The sequence below is a fragment of the Trichosurus vulpecula genome, chromosome 8, assembly GCF_011100635.1.
Source record: "Trichosurus vulpecula isolate mTriVul1 chromosome 8, mTriVul1.pri, whole genome shotgun sequence".
NCBI lineage: Eukaryota > Metazoa > Chordata > Mammalia > Diprotodontia > Phalangeridae > Trichosurus > Trichosurus vulpecula.
The window spans coordinates 204,874,424-204,899,930 of record NC_050580.1 but is presented as its reverse complement, the minus strand read 5'-3'; the positions used below and the strand labels follow the sequence as shown (position 1 = coordinate 204,899,930).

General features: G+C 42.2%; 1 protein-coding gene across 1 annotated transcript in view; it reads left to right on the top strand.

Annotated features, from left to right (window-relative positions):
* The window catches only part of PAPLN (papilin, proteoglycan like sulfated glycoprotein), a 90,781-nt gene that overhangs the window by 58,713 nt on the left and 6,561 nt on the right, over positions 1-25,507 (top strand). The window contains 11 exon segments of the mRNA XM_036735610.1: positions 1,760-1,849; positions 2,128-2,398; positions 4,778-4,883; positions 5,330-5,459; positions 6,559-7,189; positions 13,558-13,692; positions 14,528-14,655; positions 15,039-15,177; positions 20,169-20,306; positions 21,338-21,465; positions 21,732-21,840. Of these exon segments, the coding sequence (XP_036591505.1) occupies positions 1,760-1,849; positions 2,128-2,398; positions 4,778-4,883; positions 5,330-5,459; positions 6,559-7,189; positions 13,558-13,692; positions 14,528-14,655; positions 15,039-15,177; positions 20,169-20,306; positions 21,338-21,465; positions 21,732-21,840 (2,005 nt within the window).

The window sequence follows — 25,507 nt, the reverse complement described above, 5'->3', positions numbered from 1 at the left end:
GCCGTGGGCAAGATACATTGTCCCTTGTGAAGCTAGACAAGCATATAAAATTAAGCTGCACAACCTTTCTTGTTCCACTCTCCCCAGTGACCATCAGTCAGCCCAGTCCAAGTAGGTCATCTGCGTCCCTGTCCTGCCTCAGTTTTTGGCCACTAGCAGGAAGGCTTTACTAGTAACTGCTATATTATATTTATATGTAAAACACACACACACACCTATGTGCACACACATAGGTGTGTGTGTATTTCATATAATCCCTATACTGAGAGGTGGCCATGAACTTGTATGAAGCTCCTTTCCCACGATGCTCATTCCACAAATAGAACCTGTCTCTCTCAATACAATGTTCTTTCCTCCAGGTACGCAGTCCCCCTAGGAAAATGATGACTTGGGGATGTCTCCTAACTAGCAATCACAGCCTGAGTGGGCTCAGGCACTTTAAGGGATAAGGTTGGATGGACCTCTTCTTGTTATATAATTAAGATGTACATTTTGGTGCTACAGATTCTCAATGCTGTAGAAACACTAGGGTGGCAAAGGAAGTTTTATGGAGAAGATTTGAATAGAATTGGGCCTTGAAGGATGGATAAGATCGTTTATTTCCCAGCTTGTCCTGTCTCTTTTCTTGTATAAGGAGAGCGAAAGTCACAACCTGAGTGAAGGCACAGATTCAGGAGTGACCCTTGTGCTTGTGGGGTGAGGAAAAAGCAGCCTGACCATAGTGGAGGATGCCTTGCTGTGCTGGGGAGTGGCGAGATGGAGATGGTTTGAGAAAAGGGTTTCTGGCAGTACCCAGAATGAACTGTAGGGAGTAGAGAAAGGAAGAAGGGGAACCAGTCAGTTAGGAGGCGATCATAATAGTTTCCGTATGAGGAGATGAGGCAATGAGGCCTTGACCTAGCAGGCAGAGGTCAAGAAGGCCTGGCAAAGGTAGTGTTCTCATTTCTTGATATGTCAAAAGCAGCATTGATCATCATCGCTCATGTGGGGCATCTCCCTTCACTGCCCCATCTCAGAGCCTGCAAAGGGGACTGCTTCTCAATCAGCTCCAAGGAGGTTCTCTTTCTGGACCAAGGGTCCTCAAGTAGAAAGGGTGAAAGAGAGAAGGTGAGGATTTGAGGAAGGTCATTTAATTCCCTATTTTGTGGAAAGAACCAGCACCTAAAAACTGCCTCCTTTCAGTGTTTTCATGCCCTGTCACTCACTAGATAGAATAAAAAAATAGACTAAAACTAAGACATAATTCCTATTCCTTTGATACTTCCAATTTAAAAGCCACAGATGGAAAAATTTCACTCTGAATGGAGGCATGTTATAGGGCAGAGTGTCAAATATGGGTGGGCAGCCCAGATTAAAAGGTAATTGGGGAATATTTAACAAAATTTACATAAATATATAAGAGAATGTAGATAATGTCAATACGTGGTTTTCTAAGTCAACATGCAGCCTGCAGACAAATGTATGTAGGGTTTAGTGGCCACATACCTCACTTTTGATTTGAATTTGACATCATTGTTGTAGATCATCTAGAAACAGAGGCTAAGAATGTTTCCTCATTTTCCTTTCACTTCTGGGTTTGTTTTTTTTAATGTCTGAGGCAAGAGGTAACAAAGAGAGTCAAAGCCTTCCTTCCATGACCTCCCCACCCCTGCCACTGGTGCCAGTGGTCTAGCTGCCCCTTTAACTGGGAAGGACCCAATTTGGTGGTTTTCTCAGATTTATCCTTTGATCCTCTATCCTTTTCTCTGTCGTTCTGCAGAGGTCCCCAGCATGCAGGATGTCCAAGGCTATGATACCAGTCGCCAGAACCTGTTGGCCTACTTGGACCCTCTGGAAACCCCTTCCCAAGGTTTGGGAGTAAATGCATCCCCCTGCCCTGCAAACTCTCCTTTTTTGCCCCTTGCTTCCCAAAAGTTTGGGGGGAGAGCGAGGTAGGTAGGATGACAAGACCACGCTGGCTCTAGATGCCAGCTGTCCACATAACGAGGTTTGGGCAGCAGACATGTCTACCCTGGGGCTGGGAGAAGCCGCCTGAGAGTAGCATCTGGCCAGGTGGATCAGAGGGGAAGCAAGGTGGGAGGACGTGATGAGCTGTAAACATTAGGGTCTGTTTCCTCTGCTCTCTAGGTACCAGAGAAGAATGGCGAATACACAGGAACCAGCCCTCATCTGAACATAACCCTGAGGGAGATAGAGGCTCTAACCTATTGCCTCAACACTGGGAATCTGGCTGGAGTGTCTCCAGATCTCAGCAGCACCACCACCAGGATGACCATGTTGTGAGATCACAGTCTCATGACTGCAGCCGCAGTCTCCACGGGTGCTGCCCAGATGGCCATACGGTGGCTCTTGGCCCCTTAGGGCATGGCTGTCCCAGGATCTCATGTCAGCAGAGCAGGTAAGTGATAGAGATGGCCATTCTCTCCCTGCCAGGTAAAGAGAGGACACAGGGAATTCTGATTAGCTCCGGTACAGGATAGCATGGGGGCATTGTGTTTAGTGGAAAGAAAACTTGGCTGAGGATCAAGAAGAGATTTGGGCTCTAACCTCTGTCCTACATTAACTGTAATTTAGGCAAATCACTTCCCCTTTCTGGAGTCTCAGCTTGTTCATCTGTGACATGAAGAGAATGAAGGCCTGCCGCAGGGTTTGTTTTTTTGTTGTTGTCACAGTGACCTGAGATAATAGATGTGAAAGCATTTTGCCCTGTCAAGGTATTAGAAAGCAGTCAGTGTTGGTGTTTGTCCTTCATTCTCCAAGAGGACCATGGCATCAGGAAAGTGATGCCCTGACTTGCAAGTGAATTAGATTTGAGTGAGGCAGGGCCATGCAAAGTCACCAGCCTCGCTTTCTCTTCCGGAGCCATCTGGGTCCAATGGCCAGATATAGATCAGGATGACGGGAGATGGCCCTGGAAGTCAGTCAAAGTTAAATTAAGGACCTACTATGTGTCAGATTCTGTGCAAGGAAGGCAAAGGACAGCCCCTGCCCTCAAGGAGCCTCCAATCCAATGGGGAGACAGCATACAGATAATTACATACAAACAAGCTGTATGATGAATAAGTTGGAAATAATCAACAGAAGGAAGGCACTAGAATGAAGAGGGAATAGAAAAAGACAGATTTCTGAGATCCATAACTCCATGGGACAGGAAAGACAATATGGTGCCATGAAAGGGGTCAGAGGACCTGGGTTTGAATTCCAGCTCTGTCACTGACTGGTTGTGTAACCTTGGGCAAGTTACTTTTCCTCTAGGCCTCTGTTTCCTCATCTGTAAAATGAAAGGGATGGATTCAGTGACCTCCAATATACTTTCCAGCTCCAAATCTCTCTCTCTGTCTCTTTTTCTCCTTTCCTCTCCTCTGTTCCTCCCTCTCTCTCCCTCTCCCTCCTCCCCCCTCAGCAATCAGGGTTAAGTGACTTGCCCTGGGTCACCTAGCTAGAAAGTGTCACGTGTCCAGGATCAAATCTGAACTCTGGTCCTCCTGACTGCCGGTCTGGTGCTCTATCTACTCCACCCCCTAGCTGCCCTCAGCTCCAAACCTCTTATGCTAATTCCTTGGATGCTACGGACAGGACCTGATAACTTTCCTTCCTTCATAATCCTGCTCACACCAGCCCAGTAGAAAGGGTACAAAACAAATTCCACGAGCTCCCATTTTTTCACCCATGCTCATTAAACATCATGGTGGTCCTTGTTCCCAAGGAGAATGAGTCGTGCAGGACCAAGAACGCGTAGATCACAGATAGGATTTAGAGCTAGAAGGAACCTTAGAGGATATCTAGGCCGGGACCTCATTTTACAGACTGAGGAAGCTGAGGCCCTGCAGAAGAAACTGGTTAGGAGAGCTTGGATTCCAACCCAGATCCTTCGATGCCAAATCCACAGAACTCTCTCCACGGTACTTTCCAAGAGCCTGGTTGCTCCTAAGTGCAGCCCGATTCATGGCGGATTTGATGCCACGTCCTGACCATAAGCGCTCCAAGTTTGGGGCTAGTTAATGAGAGCTGGTAAATAATTAAGAGCTCGCGTTCATATAGTCATTTTAGTTTCAGAATGCTTTACAAATATCATCTCATTTGATTCTCACAACAACCCTGGCAGGTGGGTACTATTATTATCATTATTATTAATCTCATGTTACAGATGAGGAAACTGAGGCAGGCAGCATTGAGGTGGCTTGCCCAGAGTCACTGGGTAGTCAATATCAGAGGTAAGACTTGAACTTGGGTCTTTTTCACCCCAAGTCTAGCCCTCTCTGCCCTGGGTCCTCTGGGCCTGGTAACCGTTTGATGCACATTCACAAGGCTCGTGTAAAATAAATGGTCCGAATAATGTGATAGAGACGGAAAAGGCATGACCACTTTTATTCCGCAAGAGGGATTCCCTAAAAGGGGAGCTATATTAATCAGTAGATCCTTCTTTACCTCTTTTCTATGAAAAGGCTGCTTAAGCCTCGATCACTAAGAGGCCACAGTGCAGTAAAGTGGATAGAGATGTGCAGGAAGCACCAGGTTCAATTTCCACGTCCAATACTAACTGTATGACCCTGGGCAAGTCACTTAGAAGGTCTTTTGGCCCCTAGACCCGCCCTGCCCCACCCTCCCACCCCAGGACCTGAGCGCCTTGCTCCATCCTGAGTTCCCTGGACCCTCTATAGAGAGAGGCTCAGTAGAAAGGAGGAAAGTGGGAGTTGGGGTGGGGTGGGAAGGAGAAGCAGAGAGGGGAAGGTCTGGCTGGCAGGGAGAAGACAGACTCAATAAGAACTCTCAACAGGTATGGGTGCTGTCCCGATGGGGTCTCATCAGCACGGGGCCCGAACTTCACTGGCTGCCCACTGTCCTCTGGGAGCAGACATGGGCCCAGAGCAGCCTCCTCTACGGCAAGTGGTTTGATCCCTTGACCTGGGGAGGGATCCAGTGTTGGTTTAGAATTGGCTCAGGTGGCTAGGATGCAGAATTCCCTTCCTGCATCTTCTCCTGCCTTCCTGAGCATTCTTTGGGACGCTCTATGTCCCTGCCTCTCCCCAGCACTCATCCCGGCTACCTGGACTTGGGATGGGCCTGGAATTCGGGTGCAACTGGGAATGGGGAGTGGGGTGGGGAGATAAAGTCTCCTACTGCTGTTCTTCAGATTATCCTTACCAGGGTGAGAGTGGCATAAGGAGCATGAGCCTGGGAATAGAAACATTAAAAGCTGGCCTTAGAGACCCTTTCTTCCATTCCTCCCTTTTCCCAAAAATGAGTTCTAAAAACTCTCTGGGACACCCCATGAAGCAGGGCTTGGCAGACTGTGTCTTCTCTGAAATCACCTCCCCCCTCTACATAGGCCAGGCAAGCTGAGCCTCAGCCAAACCCATCCGTGGAATGCCGAGGATCCCAGTACGGCTGCTGCTACGACAATGTGGCTTCCAGCGCAGGCCCCCAGGGAGAAGGCTGCAGAGGCAGGCCCAACTACCGTAAGTGACCCTGTCCTCTAGACATTATCACCCTCTTTAAGGTAGAAGGAAGGAGAATAAGAATTTATATGGTACCTACTATGTACTAAGCACTGTACTAAGTGCCTTTTTTTTTTTTTGAGGCAATGGGGTTAAGTGACTTGCCCAGAGTCCTCCAGACTCCAGGGCCAGGGCTCTATCCACTAGCTGCCCCCTAAGTGCTTTTTACAAGTATCTCCTTTGAGCCTTATAACAATTCGTGGAGATAGGTGCTATTACTGAGGCAAACAGAAGTTAGGTGACTTTCCCAGGGTCACACAGTTAGAAAGTGGATGAATTTGAACTCAGGTCTTCCTGACTTCTGGTCCAGTGATCTGTCCACTGTGCCACCAGCTGCCTCATAAGCTTTAACCTTGCATTTTCCCTCATTTGTCATTTTTTTAACCTTGCCAATCTAATGGGTGTAAGGAAGAGCTTCAGTTTTTTAATTGGCGTTTCTCCAGTCATAAGTCACTTAGAGCATTTTTTTCATATCTTTCAGTCCCTTTCCAATGTTACTGTTAGTCTTCTAATACCTTCTCCCTCCCTCCCTCCTAAATCTTCAAGGACATATCTTATGCAAAAATAGCATGTCAGGAACTAGCACAGTGCCTTGCACATAGTAGGTCTCTTTAATAAAAGATTGCTGATTTGGATAAATCCTACTCCCTTTTAGGTGTTAGTTGATATGAACTTAAGTTCTTATACTTTTGTGTTTTTGTGTGTGTCAGCAAGGGATTCTTGAAATCCTTTTCATTTAGGTCCCCTTGGCATTTCTTTCTGTTTGCAGAAATCTGGGCAGAGGGGTCTCGCTCCTTCTAAAACCATTCCCAGCACCACTATTGGCTCTTCACTATGGAGATCTGGGCCTTGGTTTCCCCCAGTCTTCCCAGGCTTGCTATTGCTCATGTCTCTGCCTCACTTGGCCCTTCAGCTTTCCTGAGCCTGTGTCCTCAGAACAGTTGATAGATATAGACAGAGGAAGTGCTCTCCTGGCTGAGGACAGAAGTTGAGGAGGAAAATTCCTACAGGTGATGAATGGCTCTAAGGGCACTACTGTCTCCCTGCTCTTCTTCCACAGCCTACCCAGTCAGGTGCCTGCTGCCCAGCGCCCATGGCTCCTGCGGGGACTGGACCCCTCGCTGGTACTTCATTCCCACTGTGGGCAAATGCAACCGTTTCTGGTATGGTGGCTGCCACGGCAACAGGAACAACTTCCTCTCTGAGGAGGAGTGCATGAAAAGCTGCCAAGAGGGAGCTGAGGACAGTGCCCCAGGACCCCTGACTCATGGAACAGAGCAGGGATGGGCATCTTCCTTCCAGAGGGAGACAGACACTTCTTCAGGGCCCAGCCAGCCCAGGCAAGGGCCTTCTGGCTATAACCAACGAGGAAGCACTGGGGACCACCAGGAGGCCTCTTACCATGGCCACTCATCCAGAAATGATGGCCAAACTAGGACTAGGGTGACTTGGGGTCTGGACCACACAGAGACATCCCAGGGAAGACCTTCCCTTTCATCTGGTTCTTCAAGACTAGAGCAAGGGAGACAGTACCCAAGGCAAGAAGAGACTCAACTGCCCAGGACCTTTGAGCAAGAACCCTTGAAGAATCAACATATAGGACACCAGGACCGGGAGGTCAGGCCAAGTGCATATGTGCCAGGAGAAGATATTAGGCAAACAGCTCCACACTTACAGGTTCCTTCTCACAGGTAAAGCTGGACCACTAAGGAGGGGTGGCTAGGGGAAGAACCAGCACTAGAAAAATTTGTAAAGTCGGGAAGGCTTGTCTCTGCCCGTATACCAACTCCTTTTCCAGCTCCTTTTCTTTTTTAAAACGAAATTAAAAGTTTTTTCCCCAAAGATCTTTTCTACCTCCCTCCCCCTCCCACTGAGAAAGAAAGAAAAATAAACTCCATGTCACAGACATAAATAGTTAAATGAAACAAATGCCTGCATTGGCTGTGTCCCAAAAAATGTCTATATCTGCACTCGAGTCCATTACCTTTCTATGAGAAAGTGGGTAGCAGGTTTCATCATGAATCCTTTGGAATCATAGTTGATGGTTGTGTTGATCAGTGTTCCTAAGTTTTCCAAAGTTGTTTGTCTTTACAATATTGTTGCCATTGTGTAAATTGTTTTCCTGGTTCTGCTCACCTCACTTTGCATCAGTTCATACAGATCTTCCCAGGTTTCTTTAAAACCACCCCCTTCATCATTTCTTGCAGCAAAATACTGTATTTCACCGCAAAATCACTCCAAATTTTATGCCATTTTTTTTTTCGCAAAGAAGTGGTGTGTAAGCATTATGTGAAACTCTAAAAAAAATTGTGCCAGTATTACTTAAAAATCATTTATTACTAAACTGTATCACCGGCAGATGAACTGTACGGTTTAGCCAATGTGGGAAGGTGTAAGTCTCACCATATCAAGTGACTTATTCATGGCATCTTCACCTGCCTGCCCACTCCCTTTAAGCCTGTGGCTCTTAATTGGGTTGAGTGACAATACTGCCAGTACTGCAGCGCTCTAAACAAACCATACAAGTTGGCTTTTGGAAATATACTGACAATGCACGCACACTGGGAATTTGTAGGTTTGTGGCTCCGATGAACAAGAAATAAATGTGTATCCATATGCCACTGGTGAGTACATTGCGGCATGATGAACAGAATGATACCATATGACAATTACATGATGAAAGCTTATAAACCAATTTTTGGACTGACAAAAAAAATAAAGTGTGACGATTGCGTGGTGACAATGATTATGCGGTGAAATATGGTAGCATTCCATCACATTTAAATGCCATTTCTTTTTCAGCTATTCCCTCCAATTGATGGGAACTCCCTTCACTTCTGATACTTTGATATCTCAAAAGCAATGCTCTAAATATTTTTGTACATGTGGATCTTTTTCCAGTTTCTTTGATGTCTTTGGAGTATAGATTTTTGTAGTGCTTGTCACAGGATCACAGTTTAGTGACTTTTTGGGCATAGTCCCAAACTGCTTTCCAGAATAACTGGACCAGTTCATAGCTCTGCCAAAAGTGCATTAATATACCTGTTTTCCCACAGCCTCTGAAACATTTGTCATTTTTCATTTTGTCAACTTTTCCAATCTGATGAGTGTAAAGCGGGGGCCTCGAAGTTATTTTATTTTGCATTTCTCTAATTATTAATGATTTAGAGCATTTTTTATATCTTCAAGTCCTGTTTCAACACTACTTTGATCTACTCCTCTTTCCAATACCTTCCTTTATTGTCTCCCCAAATCCTTGAGGATATAGCCTATACAAAGACAGTAGGTCAGGGAGCTTATCAAACTGTTTTGCAAAAAATAGGCTTTATAAGGAATGCTTGTTGAAATGGATAAATCCTACTCTCTTTAAGGTATGAACTTAAGTTCTCAGTAGAATTTAACAGGGAACTTTTGAAGATTTCCCCTCCTCCATTGTTCTTCCCACCCAGAACAAGTTGACATTCTTCTTGGCCCTCATCCCTCTAAGAGGATGCCAGGCATTTTGAGTCAGACAGGATGGTTGCCTGATGATGGGATTTGAGGGGATCCTAGAAGACCAACCTGACCCCAACTATCTCAGCTGCCTGTTAATGGTGTCTGAAATTCCACCATTAAACTACTTAAAATCCTATAGATTAGAAAACAGAACCCAACAATTTGTTGTCTACAAGAAACACACCTAAAGCACAGGGAATCCATATAGTTTCAAAATGAATCTAACTCTAAAGTGAATTAGGTTTAACATTGAACAGATTTAGAATAAAATATATCATGCTTCACCTAATTGTAAAATGCAGAAATTACAAGCATAATTTTAGATCAGGCAGAAGCAAACACAAATTTCATTGAGAGGCAAGCAGAGAAAATACAATATAATTAAAGGCATGATAGGTAATGGAACAATATTAGTGTAAAATAAAATGCACTGAATGGCATTGCAACCAAGTTTATAAGGGAATGACTACCAAAATGCAAAAAGACATAGATAGTAAGGCATTAATTGTACACGAGTTTAATGTTGTTCTGTCATTGCTGGACAAATCTACCAGGAAGATAAAGAAGTCTTGAAGAGGATGTTGGAAAAGTGAATTTAATAAAAACCAATAAATGAGACTCTTAGGGACTATGTGTATTTCTCAGGTTTCCAAGTGACTTTTGAAAAAATAATTATGTGTGAGGGAATAAACATCTTAATTTTTAGATGATATACTAATTACTTAAAAAACTTCAGAGAATCAACACAATTTTTTTGGTGTTTTTTTTTTCCTTTTATTTATTTAATGTTTTTAGTTTTCAGCACAAGAGTTTGAATTACAAATTTTCTCCCCATTTCTCCCCTCCCCCACTCCAAGATGGCATATATTCTGATTGCCCTGTTCCCCAGTCAGTCCTCCCTTCTGTCACCCCACTCCCCCCCATGCCCTTTTCCCTTACTTTCTTGCAGGGCAAGATAAATTTCTATGCCTCATTGCCTGTATATCTTATTTCCTAGTTGCATGCAAAAACTTTTTTTGCACATCTGCTTTTAAAACTTTGAGTCCCAAATTCTTTCCCCTCTTCCCTCCCCACCCACCCTACCTAAGAAGGTAAGCAATTCAACATAGGCCACATGTGTATTATTATGTAAAACCCTTCCATAATACTCATGTTGTGAAAGACAAATTATATTTTGCTCCTTCCTATCCTATCCCCCTTTGTTCAATTTTTTCCCTTGACCCTGTCCCTTTTCGAAAGTGTTTGCTTTTGATTACCTCCTCCCCCATCTGCCCTCCCTTCTATTGTCCCCCCTTTTTTTATCTCCTTCCTCCTTCTTTCCTGTGGGGTAAGATACCCAATTGAGTATGTATGTTATTCCCTCCTCAGGTCAAATCTGATGAGAGCAAGATTCACTCATTCCCCCTCACCTGCCCCCTCTTCCCTTCTTACAGAACTGATTTTTCTTGCCACTTTTATGCTAGATGATTTACCCCATTCTATTTCTCCCTTTCTCAATATATTCCTCTCTCATCCCTTAATTTGATTTTTTTTAGATATCATCCCTTCAATATTCAACTCACCCTGTGCTCTCTGTCTGTCTGTCTGTCTGTCTGTCTCTCTCTCTATATATATATGTGTGTGTGTGTGTATGTATATGTGTGTATATATATGTATACATATATATACACACACACATATATATATATTTCCTTCAGCTACCATAATACTGAGGTCTCATGAATCATACACATCATCTTTCTTTCCACGTAGGAATGTAAACAAAAAGTTCAACTTTAGTAAGTCCCTTATGATTTCTCTTTCTTGCTCACCTTTTCATGCTTCTCTTGATTCTTGTGTTTGAAAGTCAAATTTTCTATTCAGCTCTGATCTTTTCACTGAGAAAGCTTGAAAGTCCTCTATTTTATTGAAAGTCCATATTTTGCCTTGGAGCATGATACTCAGTTTTGCTGGGTAGGTGATTCTTGTTTTTAATCCTAGCTCCATTGACCTCTGCAATATCATATTCCAAGCCCTTCAGTCCCTTAACGTAGAAGGTGCTAGATCTTGTGTTATCCTGATTGTGTTTCCACAATACTCAAATTGTTTCTTTCTGGCTGCTTGCAGTATTTTCTCCTTGATCTGGGAGCTCTGGAATTTTGCAACAATATTCCTAGTAGTTTTCTTTTTGGGATCTTTTTCAGGAGGTGACCGGTGGATTCTTTCAATTTCTATTTTGCCCTGTGGCTCTAGAATGTCAGGGCAGTTCTCCTTGATAATTTCTTGAAAGATGATATCTAGGATCTTTTTTTGATCATGGCTTTCAGGTAGTCCAATAATTTTTAAATTATTTCTCCTGGATCTATTCTCCAGGTCAGTGGTTTTTCCAATGAGATGTTTCACATTGTCTTCCATTTTTTCATTCCTTTGGTTCTGTTTGATAATATCTTGATTTCTCATAAAGTTACTAGCTTCCACTTGCTCCAATCTAATTTTTAAGGTAGTACTTTCTTCAGTGGTCTTTTGAACCTCCTTTTCCATTTGGCTAATTCTGCCTTTCAAGGCATTCTTCTCCTCATTGGCTTTTTGGAGCTGTTTTGCCATTTGAGTTAGTCTATTTTTTAAGGTGTTATTTTCTTCAGTATTTTTTTGGGTCTCCTTTAGCAAGTCATTGACTTGTTTTTCATGGTTTTCTTGCATCCTTCTCATTTCTCTTCCCAATTTTTCCTCTACTTCTCTGAGTTGCTTTTCCAAATCCTTTTTGAGCTCTTCCATGGCCTGAGACCAGTTTGTGTTTTTCTTGGAGGCTTTTGATGTAGGCTCTTTGACTTTATTGACTTCTTCTGTCTGTATGTTTTCATCTTCTTTGTCACTAAAGAAAGAATCCAAAGTCTGAGTCTGAATGTGAGTCCGTTTTCTGCTGCCTGGCCATGTTCCCAGCCAACCAACTACTTGACCCTTGAGTTTTTTGTTAGGGTATGACTGCTTGTAGAGTATAGAGTACTTTGTCCCAAGCTTGACGGGCTGTGCTGTTGTTTTCAGAGCTATTTCTACACAGCAAGCTCTGCCACACCAGCGCTCCTCCTCCCCCAAGAACCACCAGCCTCGACCTGACTCAGATCTTAATCAGGGTCTGCACTCCTGCTCTGATCCGCCACTTAATCCCTCCCACCAGGTGGGCCTGGGGCTGGAAGCAACTGCAGCTGAAGTTCTGTCCTCGGAGCTGCACCACTGCCACTGCCTCTGGGGCAGTGGCCGAACTGAGAACTCCTTTCACTCTGTCTCCACGGTTTTTTCCCCCTAACTTCTGTTGTCTTTGGTGTTTGTGGGTTGAGAAGTCTGGTAACTGCCACAGCTCACTGATTCAGGGTGCTAGGGCCTGTTCTGCCTGCCTCCTGGTCTGGTTGGTCCCAGGCACAGCCCACACTGGGCTCTGCTCTGCTCCCAGCTCTGTGCCATAGACCTTACCCAGCGACTATCCAGGCTGTCTTGGTCTGGAGCCCTGCTTCCCTGTGCTATTTCGTGGGTTCTGAAGTTCTAGAATTTGCTCAGAGCCATTTTTGTAGGTGTTTGGAGGGTCCTGGGGGAGACCTTTAGTCAAGTCCCTGCTTTCCAGCTACCATCTTGGCTCTGCCCCAAGAATCAACAATATTACAACAATAGCTTCAACAAAATAGCATGATCTAAAAAATCCCCACAAAATCTTCAGAATTTCTATTTGTTCCTAGCAAGGACCACAAGAAGAGACTAAATTATAAGTACCACTTAAAATAACAATAAAACGTAGGTATATTGAAGAATAGTACAAAATAATCTTCACAGAAACAAAGACCTACGTAACTGGAGAGAGATTTATTATTCAAGGTTTCTGTATGCCAGTAATGTAAAAATGATGCTGTTGTATCCCATAGACTTAAAGCTATGCCAAGGAAACTACTAAGGGGATAATTTATAGAATTAGGAGAGATGATGACAATTCATATCAAGGAACAAAGGGTCAAGGATATGAAAGGAAATAGTGAAAAATAGTAGGAAAGATGAGAGCTGGGAAATAACAGATCTGAAATTATATGATAAAGCAGTAATTATGAAAAATTTTGATTTTGGGTAAAAAATTTTAAAGTTGATCAGATTAGATAAGCAAAATCTATGTAAGTACTCTAGCCTTTGATAAACCCAGGTACAAAAAGTGCTAGGGAAGGAACTCTATTCAACAAAACTGTGGAAAAAGTGGAAAGCAGTTTGGTAGAAAATAGGTTTAGACCAGCATCTTATAACATACAGAAAAATGAGTTGTAAAAAATAATGACTTAAAATAAAAGATCATACATCATAAATCAGAGGAGAATCACTACTATGGAAAGAGGGAAAATCCTTAACCAGCTATGGGATAAAAGAAATAACAAAATGGTACACTTGATCATTCAGCCACGATTGGTTCCGCATTTAACACTCTGTGCTAAACACTATGAGAGATACAGACATGAGTAAGAAACATTCCTTGCCCTCAAGGAGTTTGTGAGCTAGTAAAGGCAATAACACATCTGTAGAGATAATCATAATATATCATCCTGCCATTTTCCAGGATTGTCTTGGACAAGACAGAATATTCTGGGGTTCAGGTCACCCTGGGGCAGATGGTTCGATTCTTCTGTGTGGCAGGTGCCAGTCCTGATGTGAAATGGCAGAAAAATGGGAAGCCAGTCAGATCATCAGATAGGTAAAGAAACTCTTCCTTCCCACAATCCAAATGACTCTACAACTCAAGATGCTCACTTCCAAAGGTAGGATTTGGGGGTTTAGACAGGCAAGGAGGGGTAGACTGGGGCATATCCACAGGTCACACTAATTGAGGCATATGAATTCAGGGATATTATTAAGGAAATTATTTACATGGTGCTCTGTGTTATCATTTATATAATTTGTTGATTAGAAAGAATGTTACATCAGTTATTCCTTGTGAGAAAGGTGGAGAAGGTATTATTTTTCCCCATGAGTAAACTGAGTCTCAAAGATGTTAGGTATTTTGCCTAAGGTCACATAATTTAGTTATCCCTTCCACATCATGGGGGTTAAGGCTCTAGTGTTGCTGCAATCTGGAAAATCCATGTAAGATTTTTTGGACCTCCCTTCACACCAGAGAAATCTGGATTATTATGGTATTAAAAGATAATATGTTATTATATAATGCTATACATATATTTTATGCATTTCTGAGTTTCTAAACTTGTTCTGTATCATCTGCTGGCCTTTGTGTGTTGTCTGTGGCTTCCACAAAACTCCCAGAAAATTCCCATTTAATTTCCTATGCCAACCCGTGATATATCAAAACTTCAGTGGGCAAAGTTGTGATGTGGAAGGGATAATTGTAATTGATAAAACCAGGACTTGAGCCCAGAGTCTTTTGATTCCAAGAGTGGGGTTCTTTCCTCTATCACACTCGGGTGGGGAGTCTGGATGGGTCATAGTAGGGTACAGGCCAGGGCACAGTGGGGCATAGGTTGGGAGACTGAAGTGTTGGTCAGGGCTGTCCTTTGATGTGTGGTCTCCCACAGGCACTATCTGCAGCCAGATGGCTCTTTGGTCATCAATTCAGTGAGTGAAGAGGATGCTGGCACCTACACCTGTAGTAGTTCTACTTGGGGCCAGGACAGCAGTCGCCATGTTCAACTCTGGATCACAGGTCACTTGGTCGTGCCCCGCACCACCCCCCACCCCGTCAGTGGGATTTTTAATGGATTTGCTCTGTTCCTGCCCACCCTCTCCCTGGGATGGGAAGGGTTAGGCTTAGGGGTAGGATTTGGCTTAGGACTATCTTGATTAAGTATCCTCCACTCTATGTCTTTTCTGTTAGTTGTGTCCCCCGTAGGAACCCAGGGGGCATCCTCTGGAAAGGGGGTCTTAACATTTTTGTTTCCTGAGCTGTGCCTTGGTGTTCATGAATGGCAGGACCCCATTCTCAGGTTCCACTTACCGCTTACAAACACTCCTCCACTTTCCCTGGAGGATTAGTTGTGAAGTTCTCTGTCTTTGTCTGCCTCAGCACTTTCCTCTGCTTCATGATAGGGGATGACAGGGCAGCGCCTGCAGAGGCTGAGAGGAATCTCCCTCAGATCCAGGACCACAGACGCCTGGATTTTGGCATGGAAGGAGGTGGGCAGGGTCACAGGCCAAGCTCCCACAGGCACCATCAGCCAGGGTCCAGGTAATACTGCTTTTGTTTCACACCGGCTCTCTTTATTTTAATTTCATGCCATACACCATCTCTTCTACTTTTCACTACTTTGCTTATGATATCACCTTTTATGCATAAGTCATGAACTTGTTTGGAGCTCCTCTTGGTATATGGTGTGAGATGCTGGTCTATACCTAGTTTCTGCAAGTTTTCTCAATGATTTTGTCCAGTGGCCCCAATTTTTGTTGTTTTGTTCCCATAGTTGGAATCTGTGGGTTTATCAAATACTAGGTTACTATGCTTATTTGCTTTTCCATGTTGTGTGCTCAATCACTCTTTTTCTTATCCAGTACCAATTACAGCTTTGTAGTATAGTTTGAGATTGGGTACCGCTAGGTGCCCTTCTCATTTTCTCATTTTTTTTTTCATTGATTCCTGTGATATTCTTGATCTTTTGTTCATCCAGATGAATTTTGTTGTCATCTTTTCTAGCTCTATAAAGTAATTCCTTGGCAGTTTGATTGGTATGGCACTGAATAAGTAAACTAATTTAAACAGTACTGTCATTTTTATTATATTGGCTTGGCCTACCATGAGCAATTAATATTTCTCCAATTATTTAGATGTTTTCATTTGTATGCAGTGTTTTGAAATTGTGTCCATATAGTTCCTGTGTTCACAGAAGGTAGATTCCTAAATATTTTATACTGTATGTAGTTATTTTAATTGGAATTTCTCTATCTCTGCATGCAGGTTTTGTTGGTTATATACAGAAATGTTGGTGATTTGTGTGGGTTTATTTTACATCCTGTAATTTTGCCGAAGTTTTTAATTGCTTCAGTTAGTTTTTTAGTTTACTCTCTCTGACAAGTTTACAATCATATCATCTATAAAAATTGATATTTTTGTGTCCTTGTTGTCTATGTGTATTCCTTTATTTTTTTCTTGCCTTATTGCTTTAGCTAACATTTGTAGTATGATACTGAATGGTGATAATGGACATCCTTGCTTTAAGCCTGATCTTTTTTTTTGAGGAGGGAGGGGTGGCAATTGGGGTTAAGTGACTTTCCCAAGGTCACATAGCTAGTGTCAAGTGTCTGAGGCGAGATTGAATTCAGGTCCTCCTGACTTCAGGGCCATTTCTCTACTCACTGCACCACCTAGCTGCCCCTGTGGTGTTTTTTAAAACAGAAATGGGTGTTGCATTTTGTCAAAAGGTTTTTCTGCATCTATTGAAATAGTCATTATTTTTGTTGGTTTTGTTATTGATATGGTTAATTATGCTTAATAGTTTTCCTATTATTGAACTAGCTCTAAATTGCACCTGCTCATAACATATAATCTTTGTGATATATTGCTATAATTTCTTTGCTAGTATTTTATTTACAATTTTTTCATCAAAATTCATATGGTCTCCCTAGTTTAGATAGCAAGAGCATATTAGTGTGATAGAATGAATTTTGTAGGATCCTTTTTTTTTAAGAAATAGTTTATATAGTATTGGAAATTATTGTTCTTTAAATGTTTTGTAGAGTTCACTTGTAAGTCGATATTGTTTTTCTTTGGGAGTTCTTTTATGGTTGAATTTTTTAAAATTCTAAGGTAGAGTTATTTATTCTATTTACTCTTCTGTTAATCTGGACAATTTATATTCTTGTAAATATTCATTTCATTTAGATTGTCTTATTAGCTGATAGTTGACTAAAATAGATCCTAATAACTATTTTTATTTCTTCATTGGTTGTGAATTTGGCTTTTTCATATTTTATGTTGGTAATTTAATTTTCTTCTTTCTTTTTTGGGGGGGGTATTTATTTTTAGTTTTTAACATCCATTTCCTCAAGATTTTGAGTTAAAAATTTTCTCTCTATCTCTCCCCTACCCCCAAGCCCAAGATGGCATGCATTCTGATTACCCATATCCCTAGTCTGCTCTCCCGTCTATTACCCCACTCCCCCCATCCTCTTCCCCCTTTTTTATACAGCAAGATAGATTTTTATACCCCATTGCCTATATATCTTATTTCCCAGTTGCATGTAAAAACAATTTTTAACATTTGTTTTTAGAGCCCCGAGCCCCAAATTCTCTCCTTTCTTCCCTCCCCACCCACCCTCATTGAGAAGGCAAGCAATTCCATATAAGCTATACATGTGTCATCATGCAAAACACTTCCATAATAGTTATGTTGTGAAAGACTAACTATATTTCCCTCCATCCCATCCCTTCCCCCATTTATTCAAATTTCTCTTTTGACCCTGTCCATTTTCAAAAGTGTTTGCTTCTGGGCAGCTAGGTGGCTCAGTGAATAGAGCACCAGCCCTGAAGTCAGGAGGACCTGAGTTGAAATCCAGCCTCAGATACTTGACACACTTACTAGCTGTGCGACCTTGGGCAAGTCATTTAACCCCGATTGCCTTGCCTTCCTCCTCCAAAAAAAAAGTGTTTGCTTCTGACTACCCCCTCCACCAATCTGCCCTCCCTTTTGTCATTCCCCCTTATCACCTTCCCCCCCACTTTCCTGTAGGGTAAGATACTCAATTGAGTGTGTATGTTATTCTCTCCTTAAGCCAAATCCAATGAGAGTAAGGTTCACTTATTCCCTTTCACCTGCCCCCTCTTCCCTTCCATTAAAATAGCTTTTTCTTGCCTCTTTTATGTGAGATAATTTATCCCATTCTATCTTTCCCTTTCTCTGTCTCCCAATATATTCCTCTCACCCCTTAATTTAATTTTTCTTTTTAGATATCATCCCTTCATGTTCAACTCACCCTGTGCCCTCTGTCTATATATATGTATATTGTCTTCAACTACCCTAGTACTGAGAATGGTCATATGAGTTACAGATATCATCTTTCCATGTAGGAATGTAAACAGTTCAACTTTAATAAATTCCTTATGATTTCTCTTTCCTGTTTACCTTTTCATGCTTCTCTTGATTCTTTGAAAGTCAAATTTTCTCTTCAGCTCTGGTCTTCTCATCAAAAGAATGTGTGAAAGTCCCCTATTTCACTGAAAATCCATTTTCCCCCTGAAGTACTCAGTTTTGCTGGGGAGGAGATACTTGGTTTTAATCCTATCTCCTTTGACCTCTGGAATATCACATTCCAAGCCCTATGATCCCTTAATGTAGAAGCTGCTAGATCTTGTGTTATCCTGATGAGTTTCCACAATACTTGAATTGTTTATTTCTAGCTGCTTGCAGCATTTTCTCCTTGACCTGGGAACTCTGGAATTTGGCTACGATGTTCCTAGGAGTTTTCCTTTTGGGATCTTTTTCAAGAGGAGATTGGTGGATTCTTTCAATTTTTATTTTATCCTCTGGTTCTAGAATATCAGGACAGTTTTCCTTGATAATTTCTTGAAAGATGATGTCTAGGCTCTTTTTTTGATCATGGCCTTCAGGTAGTCCAGTAATTTTTAAATTATCTCTCCTGGATCTATTTTCCAGGTAAGTTGCTTTTCCTATAAGGTATTTCACATTTTCTTCTTGAAATCTTCTGGAATTCTTGTTGGACTTCCGTCTAAGCTGTATTTGTCTTTGAGGATTTCCTTGTAGATTTTTGAGTCATTTTCTTCTTCTATGTTTGTGTCTGGAGTGTGCTCGTCACCATATCTTTATGACTAGTTTTTTTGTTTGCTCATTCTTCCAGTCTACTCCCTGACTTTGCATTTTATATTAGTGCTGGGCTCTGTATCCTTCTTGCGGGAGAGGACGGAGATGTCTAGCCTGAGCTTCTGTCCCCCTGCTACTTCATAGATTCATCAGGGTGCCTGAAAACTTTTAGTGCTTCCAGAGTGTGTGATCCAGGGGAAAGGTCTGTTCTCTGGTCTCCTGGTCTGAGTTCTGCAAGTTCCTGAACCAGGTTTGGGTCCAATAGCTTGTTTCTGGTTGGGAGTTTTAGCAAACTACTGCTAGACTCAGCCACTGATGGCCTGCTGGAAGGCTCCAGGTTCAGAGCAGGGACACTGTACCCAGCTCCTGGGCTAAGAACCACATAGCCACCATGTGCTTACCAGTAACAGTGAGAGGACCAATGTTTACCCCCACTCTTCTCTGCCCTGGATGCATGACTTGGTACTGTGTGATGAGTGAGAGCTCCCATTCCTGCATCCAGTGCTTGCTGAGGGATTCTCTGGGATCTCTTTCTCATGTCCTGTCTTGGCTCTCTTCCAGTCTTTGGGCACTGGAATGTTCTCTCTCCTCCCCTTCACCACCACTACCACCATGAATTCATGGCCAGGCACCCTCCCAGAGGCTGCAGACCTGTCTGTCTCCCTAAGCTACCCTGGGCTAGAAAAGTTATTCACTGACTTTTTCTTGGTTTTCCTGATCAGAACTCAGTTTGGTACATTCTCTAGATCTTCAGCAAGGTATATGGAAGTTAGACTGTTCCTGTATCCCCACCATCTTTATGTTTATATCGTTTTGAAAAGGATTTGTGTAGATTTGCAGAGTGTTTTACACTCTGTGTCACTCGCTCCTCACAGCAACCCTGGGAAGATGCTATTAATAGACGCATTTTACAGATAAGGTAACTGAGGTTGAAGGGCTAAGTGCTTTGCCTTGCATCAAACAAGTAATACATGTCTGAAGCAGGATTCAGATTCAGGTCTTTCTGATCCCAACACAAGCACTCTATCCGTTATGTCACCTGCCCCTTTCCCCATCCTTGCCAAATACTAACTTGATGAGAAATTCATTAACTAAAGCAACTGGTTTTATTACTTAAGGTAAATTTCCATAGACTAGATTTGAGGTTTATCATGATTTGTTTGTAAAGATGTTTGGCAATATTGTAGTTTTTTTAAACTGGAAGAAAAATAATTCTTGTATTTTGGTTTCATAAAACCTTTTGAAATGACAAAATAATGGAAGAGGGTAAAAAAAAGATTGGACAAGGGAGACACTATTTAGGTCTAGAGGCGATGAAACCATGGATTAGGGTGGTATGTATCTGGGGCAGTGGAGAAGAGGGAGCAGATACGAGAGTATTTCTACAGGAGGTGGTTGTGTTTTATAGGTTGAGCTTTGACAGGAGTCAGCCAGGAGTGGTGGATGCCACTGTGGGTCAGCGAGTCCAACTGCCCTGTCGAACATTTGGGTACCCTCCCCCAATTGTTGAGTGGCAAAAGGATGGACACCCTCCCTCCTCTCCCAGGTGGGTCTAGCTAACTTCTCTCCTTTTTCTAGCTCTGCCTCTAAGTGGAGGGTGATGGGAGCCAAAAGTGGCACCTTCGCCTATTTCCTAATGGGCCTGGCCATCCAAGAAAGGTTTCTGCCATCCCTGTAATTTCTAATGCTCTGCAAGGGAACTTCATCAACTGTCACCCACCCCACTGACTCTCACAAAGACCTTAGGATTGTACTTAGAATAGCTGAGGAATGCCTAACTACTACTCTGATGACAATGACGACTACTAAACTAGCATGTATATAGTGCATCCTATGTGCCATATGCTGTGCTAAACACTTAACATTATTATCTCTTTTGGTCCTCACAACAGCCCTGGAGGTAGGGGCTACCCTAACCCCATTTTACACATGAGGAAATGGAGGCAAACAGAGTTTAAGTGACTTTTCCAGGGTCATACAGCTAGTAAGTGTTTGAGGCTGGATGTGAAGTCAGGCGATGTGGTAGAGAAAGCATGGGCTTGGAATCAAGACTTAACTGCTGGGTACTAGTTAGAGACAGCCATTGAGAAAACTTTCTTTCTGGTAATATTACCATATTGGCTTTTGATACCATCAGGGTCTCCCTGTGCCAAATTATCAAACACTAGAGATTTAAAAGCATATAATAAAGATGGAATGAGACACAGAAAACATTTCTGACTAGAAATAGTCCTTCATTTGAGCAACGCAAAAAGCTAGACAGAATTTGAAAATTCATTTATAGACCAGTTATCATAAATGTAAAAAATGTCACATGAAACTTTTATTTTTGAACAAAAAGCTGGAAAATTTCTGATATATTAAATGAGAGCCAACTGGAGGGCATGGGGAGGGAGGGATCTGCCATATTATGGGTAGTCACTATTGGGTCTTTGACCAAGAGAAGTGGAATGTTCAGAGGTTTCCACTCAGTGTAACTACAACCTGGCCCACTTGCATTAAATAACTTTGCTGTGCCCCCATCCTGTACCTTCTGCCCCTCAGGGCCTAAGGGACATGACTGTGCTTGATTTGCAGACACCAACAGCAGCCAGATGGCTCCCTGGTCATCAGTCGTGCTACCATGGAGGATGGTGGCCTCTACACCTGCATTGCTTTCAATGGACGAGAAAGAGACCAGCGCTGGGTCCAGCTCAGAATTCTGGGTAGAGGCAGAATGGGATTAGGATGCAGCCCAGAACAGAAGGCAGAATAATAGATTCTGAGGGGGCCTGAGGGTAGGAGTGGGTGAGGGTCACCTTTTTACCCTGGAGAACATGCCTACCTTACTAGTCTAGGAGAAAGAGGTTGGAAACTCTTGATCATGTTTTCATGTGGGTTTGGCATGTCAGATAGAATGGGCTGAGGGAAGAGTGTGGGTTGGAGTGGGCACTCTACACCTTGTGTGATGAAATCCCCTATTTGTCCACAGGAGAGCTGAAGATCATAGGACTACAACCCACCGTTACAGTGCCTGAAGGAGAAGACACCCAGCTCCACTGTGTGGTGATAGGAGAAAATGTGAACGTGAGATGGTCCAGGTACATGTCCCTTTAAGCCCTCAGTTCTTACTCATCACTTCCTTTTACCCTTGAAATTTGTCAAAGGCCTTGACTGGACTGTAGCATGGGTAAGGGCTTCTTTTTCTCCCCCTCTCCCCTCCAAAATGGGCAGAATTCCATCTACCTTTCCTTGCATGTGAATCACACCTCTCCGATGTCTCATAGCCTGCCTCCTGTAGGTAATGATAACTGTAATTGTTGTTCAGTTATTTCAGTAATGTCTAGCTGTTTGCGGCCCCTTCTGGGGCTTTCTTGGCAAAGATACTGGAGTGGTTTGCCATTTCCTTCTCCAGATAATTGTAATAACTCATTAATATAGTACTTCAAGGTTTTCAAAGTGCTATCCTCACAAAAGCTTTGTGAGGCAGATAATACAAATACTTCCGTTGTTGCCATTATACAAATGAAGCAGCTGAGGCTTTCAGAGATCCAGGGTCACAGTGTCATTTATCGTTCAGTCATCTTAGTGACCCCATTTAGGGTCTTCTTGGCAAAGATACTGGAGTGGTTTGCTATTTCCTTCTCCAGCTCATTTTACAGATGAGGAAACTGAGGCAAACAGGGTTAAGTGATTTGCCCAGGGTCACACAGCTAGTAAGTGTCTGAGGCTGGATTTGAACTCAGGAAGATGAATCTATTCATGAGTCCTTTGCTCCATCCAGTGTCACCTAGCTGCCCCTATGTCACAGCCAGGATTAAAACCCAGGTATATACTTTCAGTCTAGTTCTATTTCCAATAGAACATGCTATGCTGCCACTTGTAGATGTAGTGAAGGGAAAGACATTGTCATGCTGGTTCTGCCAAGCGGATCTCATTTTGCACCATTACCTTTTTGCCAAGAGTCAGGAGACACATGCTTCATCATCTGGTTCTGAAGCAAGTCACTGGTCACTTCACAGACTAGGGTTCTTAAGTGTAGTTTTCCTTTACATTACTGTGGCATCAACGAAATTGTTTGCCTGGTTCTGTTTACTTTACACTGTGTATCAGTTTGTACGAGCCTTCCAAAGTTTCTCTGAATCCAGCACACTCATCATGTCTTATATTATTCATACATCATAGTCTATTTAGGAATCTCCTGCTGATGAGCACTTGCTGTTTCCAGTTCTTTGCTCCAACATAAAGGGCTGATACAAATATTTTGAATGTGAGGGTCTTTTCCCTTTATCTCTGATCTTTCTTGTGTATATAATTAGTGGTGGCATCGCTGGGTAAAGTCACCACAGCTGATGGTACTGAGAGCCATTTTGTATCTTTTTTTGTTTGTTTCATGGGTTGCGCTGGCCAAAGAATTCATCACCAAGTGGCTAGTGATGTTTTTGGGTGATTCCAAAGTACTTCTAGAATGGTCAGACCATTTCGAACTCTACCAACACTGTAATAATAATTAATGACAATGATAGCAGCTAGCATTTTAAGGTTTGCACACCACTTTATAATATCTCATTTTAGCCTCATATACTCCTGGGGGCTAGGTGTTGTTAAAACCCCATTTTATAGATGAAGAACAGCTATTAAGTGCCTGTGGCTGGTAAGGCAGATCTTCCTAAGTCCAGACCTGGTGTTCTCTCTATCCACTGTATCACTTGACATGCCCTTCCATCAATTGCACTTTCCTCTTTTGCCATCTTTGCCAATACAATTGGTGTGAGGTAGAACTTTGGAGCTGTTTTGACTTGTGTTTCTCTTATTGTTAGTGATTTGGGGATTTTTATATGATTATTCATAGCTTGCATTTCTTAATTTGAAATTTTCTGGTTCGTATCCTTTGACAGCTTTTATATACATGCACATACATATATTTGTATTCGTTCCCTTTATCATGGACATCAACCCTTTACCAGAGAAATATGCTACAAATATTTTTCTGGTTGTTTCCTTGAAAAATGTTTTTTTCATTGGAGTCTTGCTTTTTCCTCTTCTCCTCAGAAAGGAATCTCTTCCCCGTAAAACTTTTTTTTTCAAGAAAAAATGAAAAGGGAAAAAAAAAATCAAAGCTGATCAATACATGGAGAAAGGCTGATACTATGTGAGGTGCATCACTCTCATGGACCTCTCACCTCTGCAAAGCAGTGGAGTGTCTTATGTCTTTTCTTTTGAGCCATTGTTGCAATTTTGCAAATTCACTTTTGATTGTTCTACTTATAGCCATTGGCTTTGGTTTTTTGTTTCTGCTTACTTCACTCTGCATCAGTTCATGTAGATCTTTCCATGATTCTCTATATTCATAACACACAATCCCTTATAGCACAGCAAAATTCCATTCCATTCATGTCAATTTGTTTAGCTTTTCCCGAATCGATGGGCATCTATTTTGTTTCCAGTTCTTTGCTATCACAAAAAGAGTTGCTTTAACTATTTTGGTATACGTGGGAACTTCCTATTAATGGCCTCCTTGGGGTATAAGCACAGTAATGAAATCTCTGGGCCTGAGTATGGACATTTTAGTTTGCATAATTCAAAATTTCTTTTCATTTTCTTTAACCTTCTAATTGGGCAGTGTAGTAGCAATTTGGATTTGAAGATCTTTCCCAACCATGAATAGGCCATGTGACCTTCTTACATCACAGGAAACCTAAGTCACCTGTGGTGGGAACAGCTTCCTGACAGGAAAAGGAAGTTACATCACAGGAAATGCTGAAAGAGCAGTTATGGCTGCTAATGGCCACCATCATGATGGTTAGAACTGAACAGGCTGACTTAGCTGTACAGTGAGTTTGTTTTTGGGAAAATTCCAGCAGGGGGTTGGCGAGGCTCCATGTGGTGATATTGTGTGTGGAACATTTTACTGCTGTGATAGATTGGGTAAATGGCTTGTGGGATACGGTTCTCTGGTGTCTGAATAAATGGTTTACTTCTACCTTCTATGTGGAGAGTCTCATATACTTTGTAGTACAGAACCACACAGGCATTTTGACAATTATCACCTACATTGTCATGACTGCCCTCCTGATAGAGGTGGATTTTGCTTGTGCATGATTTTCTTGAAAAAAAGTATTTATAGTATGTGGAAATGAGGCTGTTATATATAGTCTATGAGTTTTTGACCTCTTTCAGTCTTTTCATAAGCTATGTTTTCTATTTATCTTCACTTATTTTCACTCAAGTATCAAAATATATACTGATATAATTGTGAAGGTCTTATACCAAGTTTTGCATTTGCCTCTTTGTCCTCTGCAATAGATACTGGTACAGAAGATGCAATTCTGTGATGCTTTTGCAAGTATTTGTCACAACCCTAAATTTATCAACATCCCATGAAATGATGTTTTTGCTGCTTTTGAGTGTTGAATAAAATCAACACCATCTAAGGAAAACCTATAAGCTCTCCTCCCATTCAGTTGCAAAGAGTCCTTCTGTCTTCTAGTTTTATTTATGATGACAATGTCAAGATTGATATGATGCAGTTCTTAATGCTGTGTCTACTCATTGGTCATTAAGGACCACACTTTTAGTGTAGGAACAACCAAGTTAAAGTTTATAAATGGTCTGAAAACTATGGAATTCTTAACACCTCCTCTCCTCCTCTCTGCCACTTTTTTTTTTCTTGCCAATCTGTCAGTTACTGCCCTGGAACAGTCGGCATTTTAAATTTTTCTGTTTCATGAGTTACCCTGCCTGAGTAATTTATTGTTATTATTAATA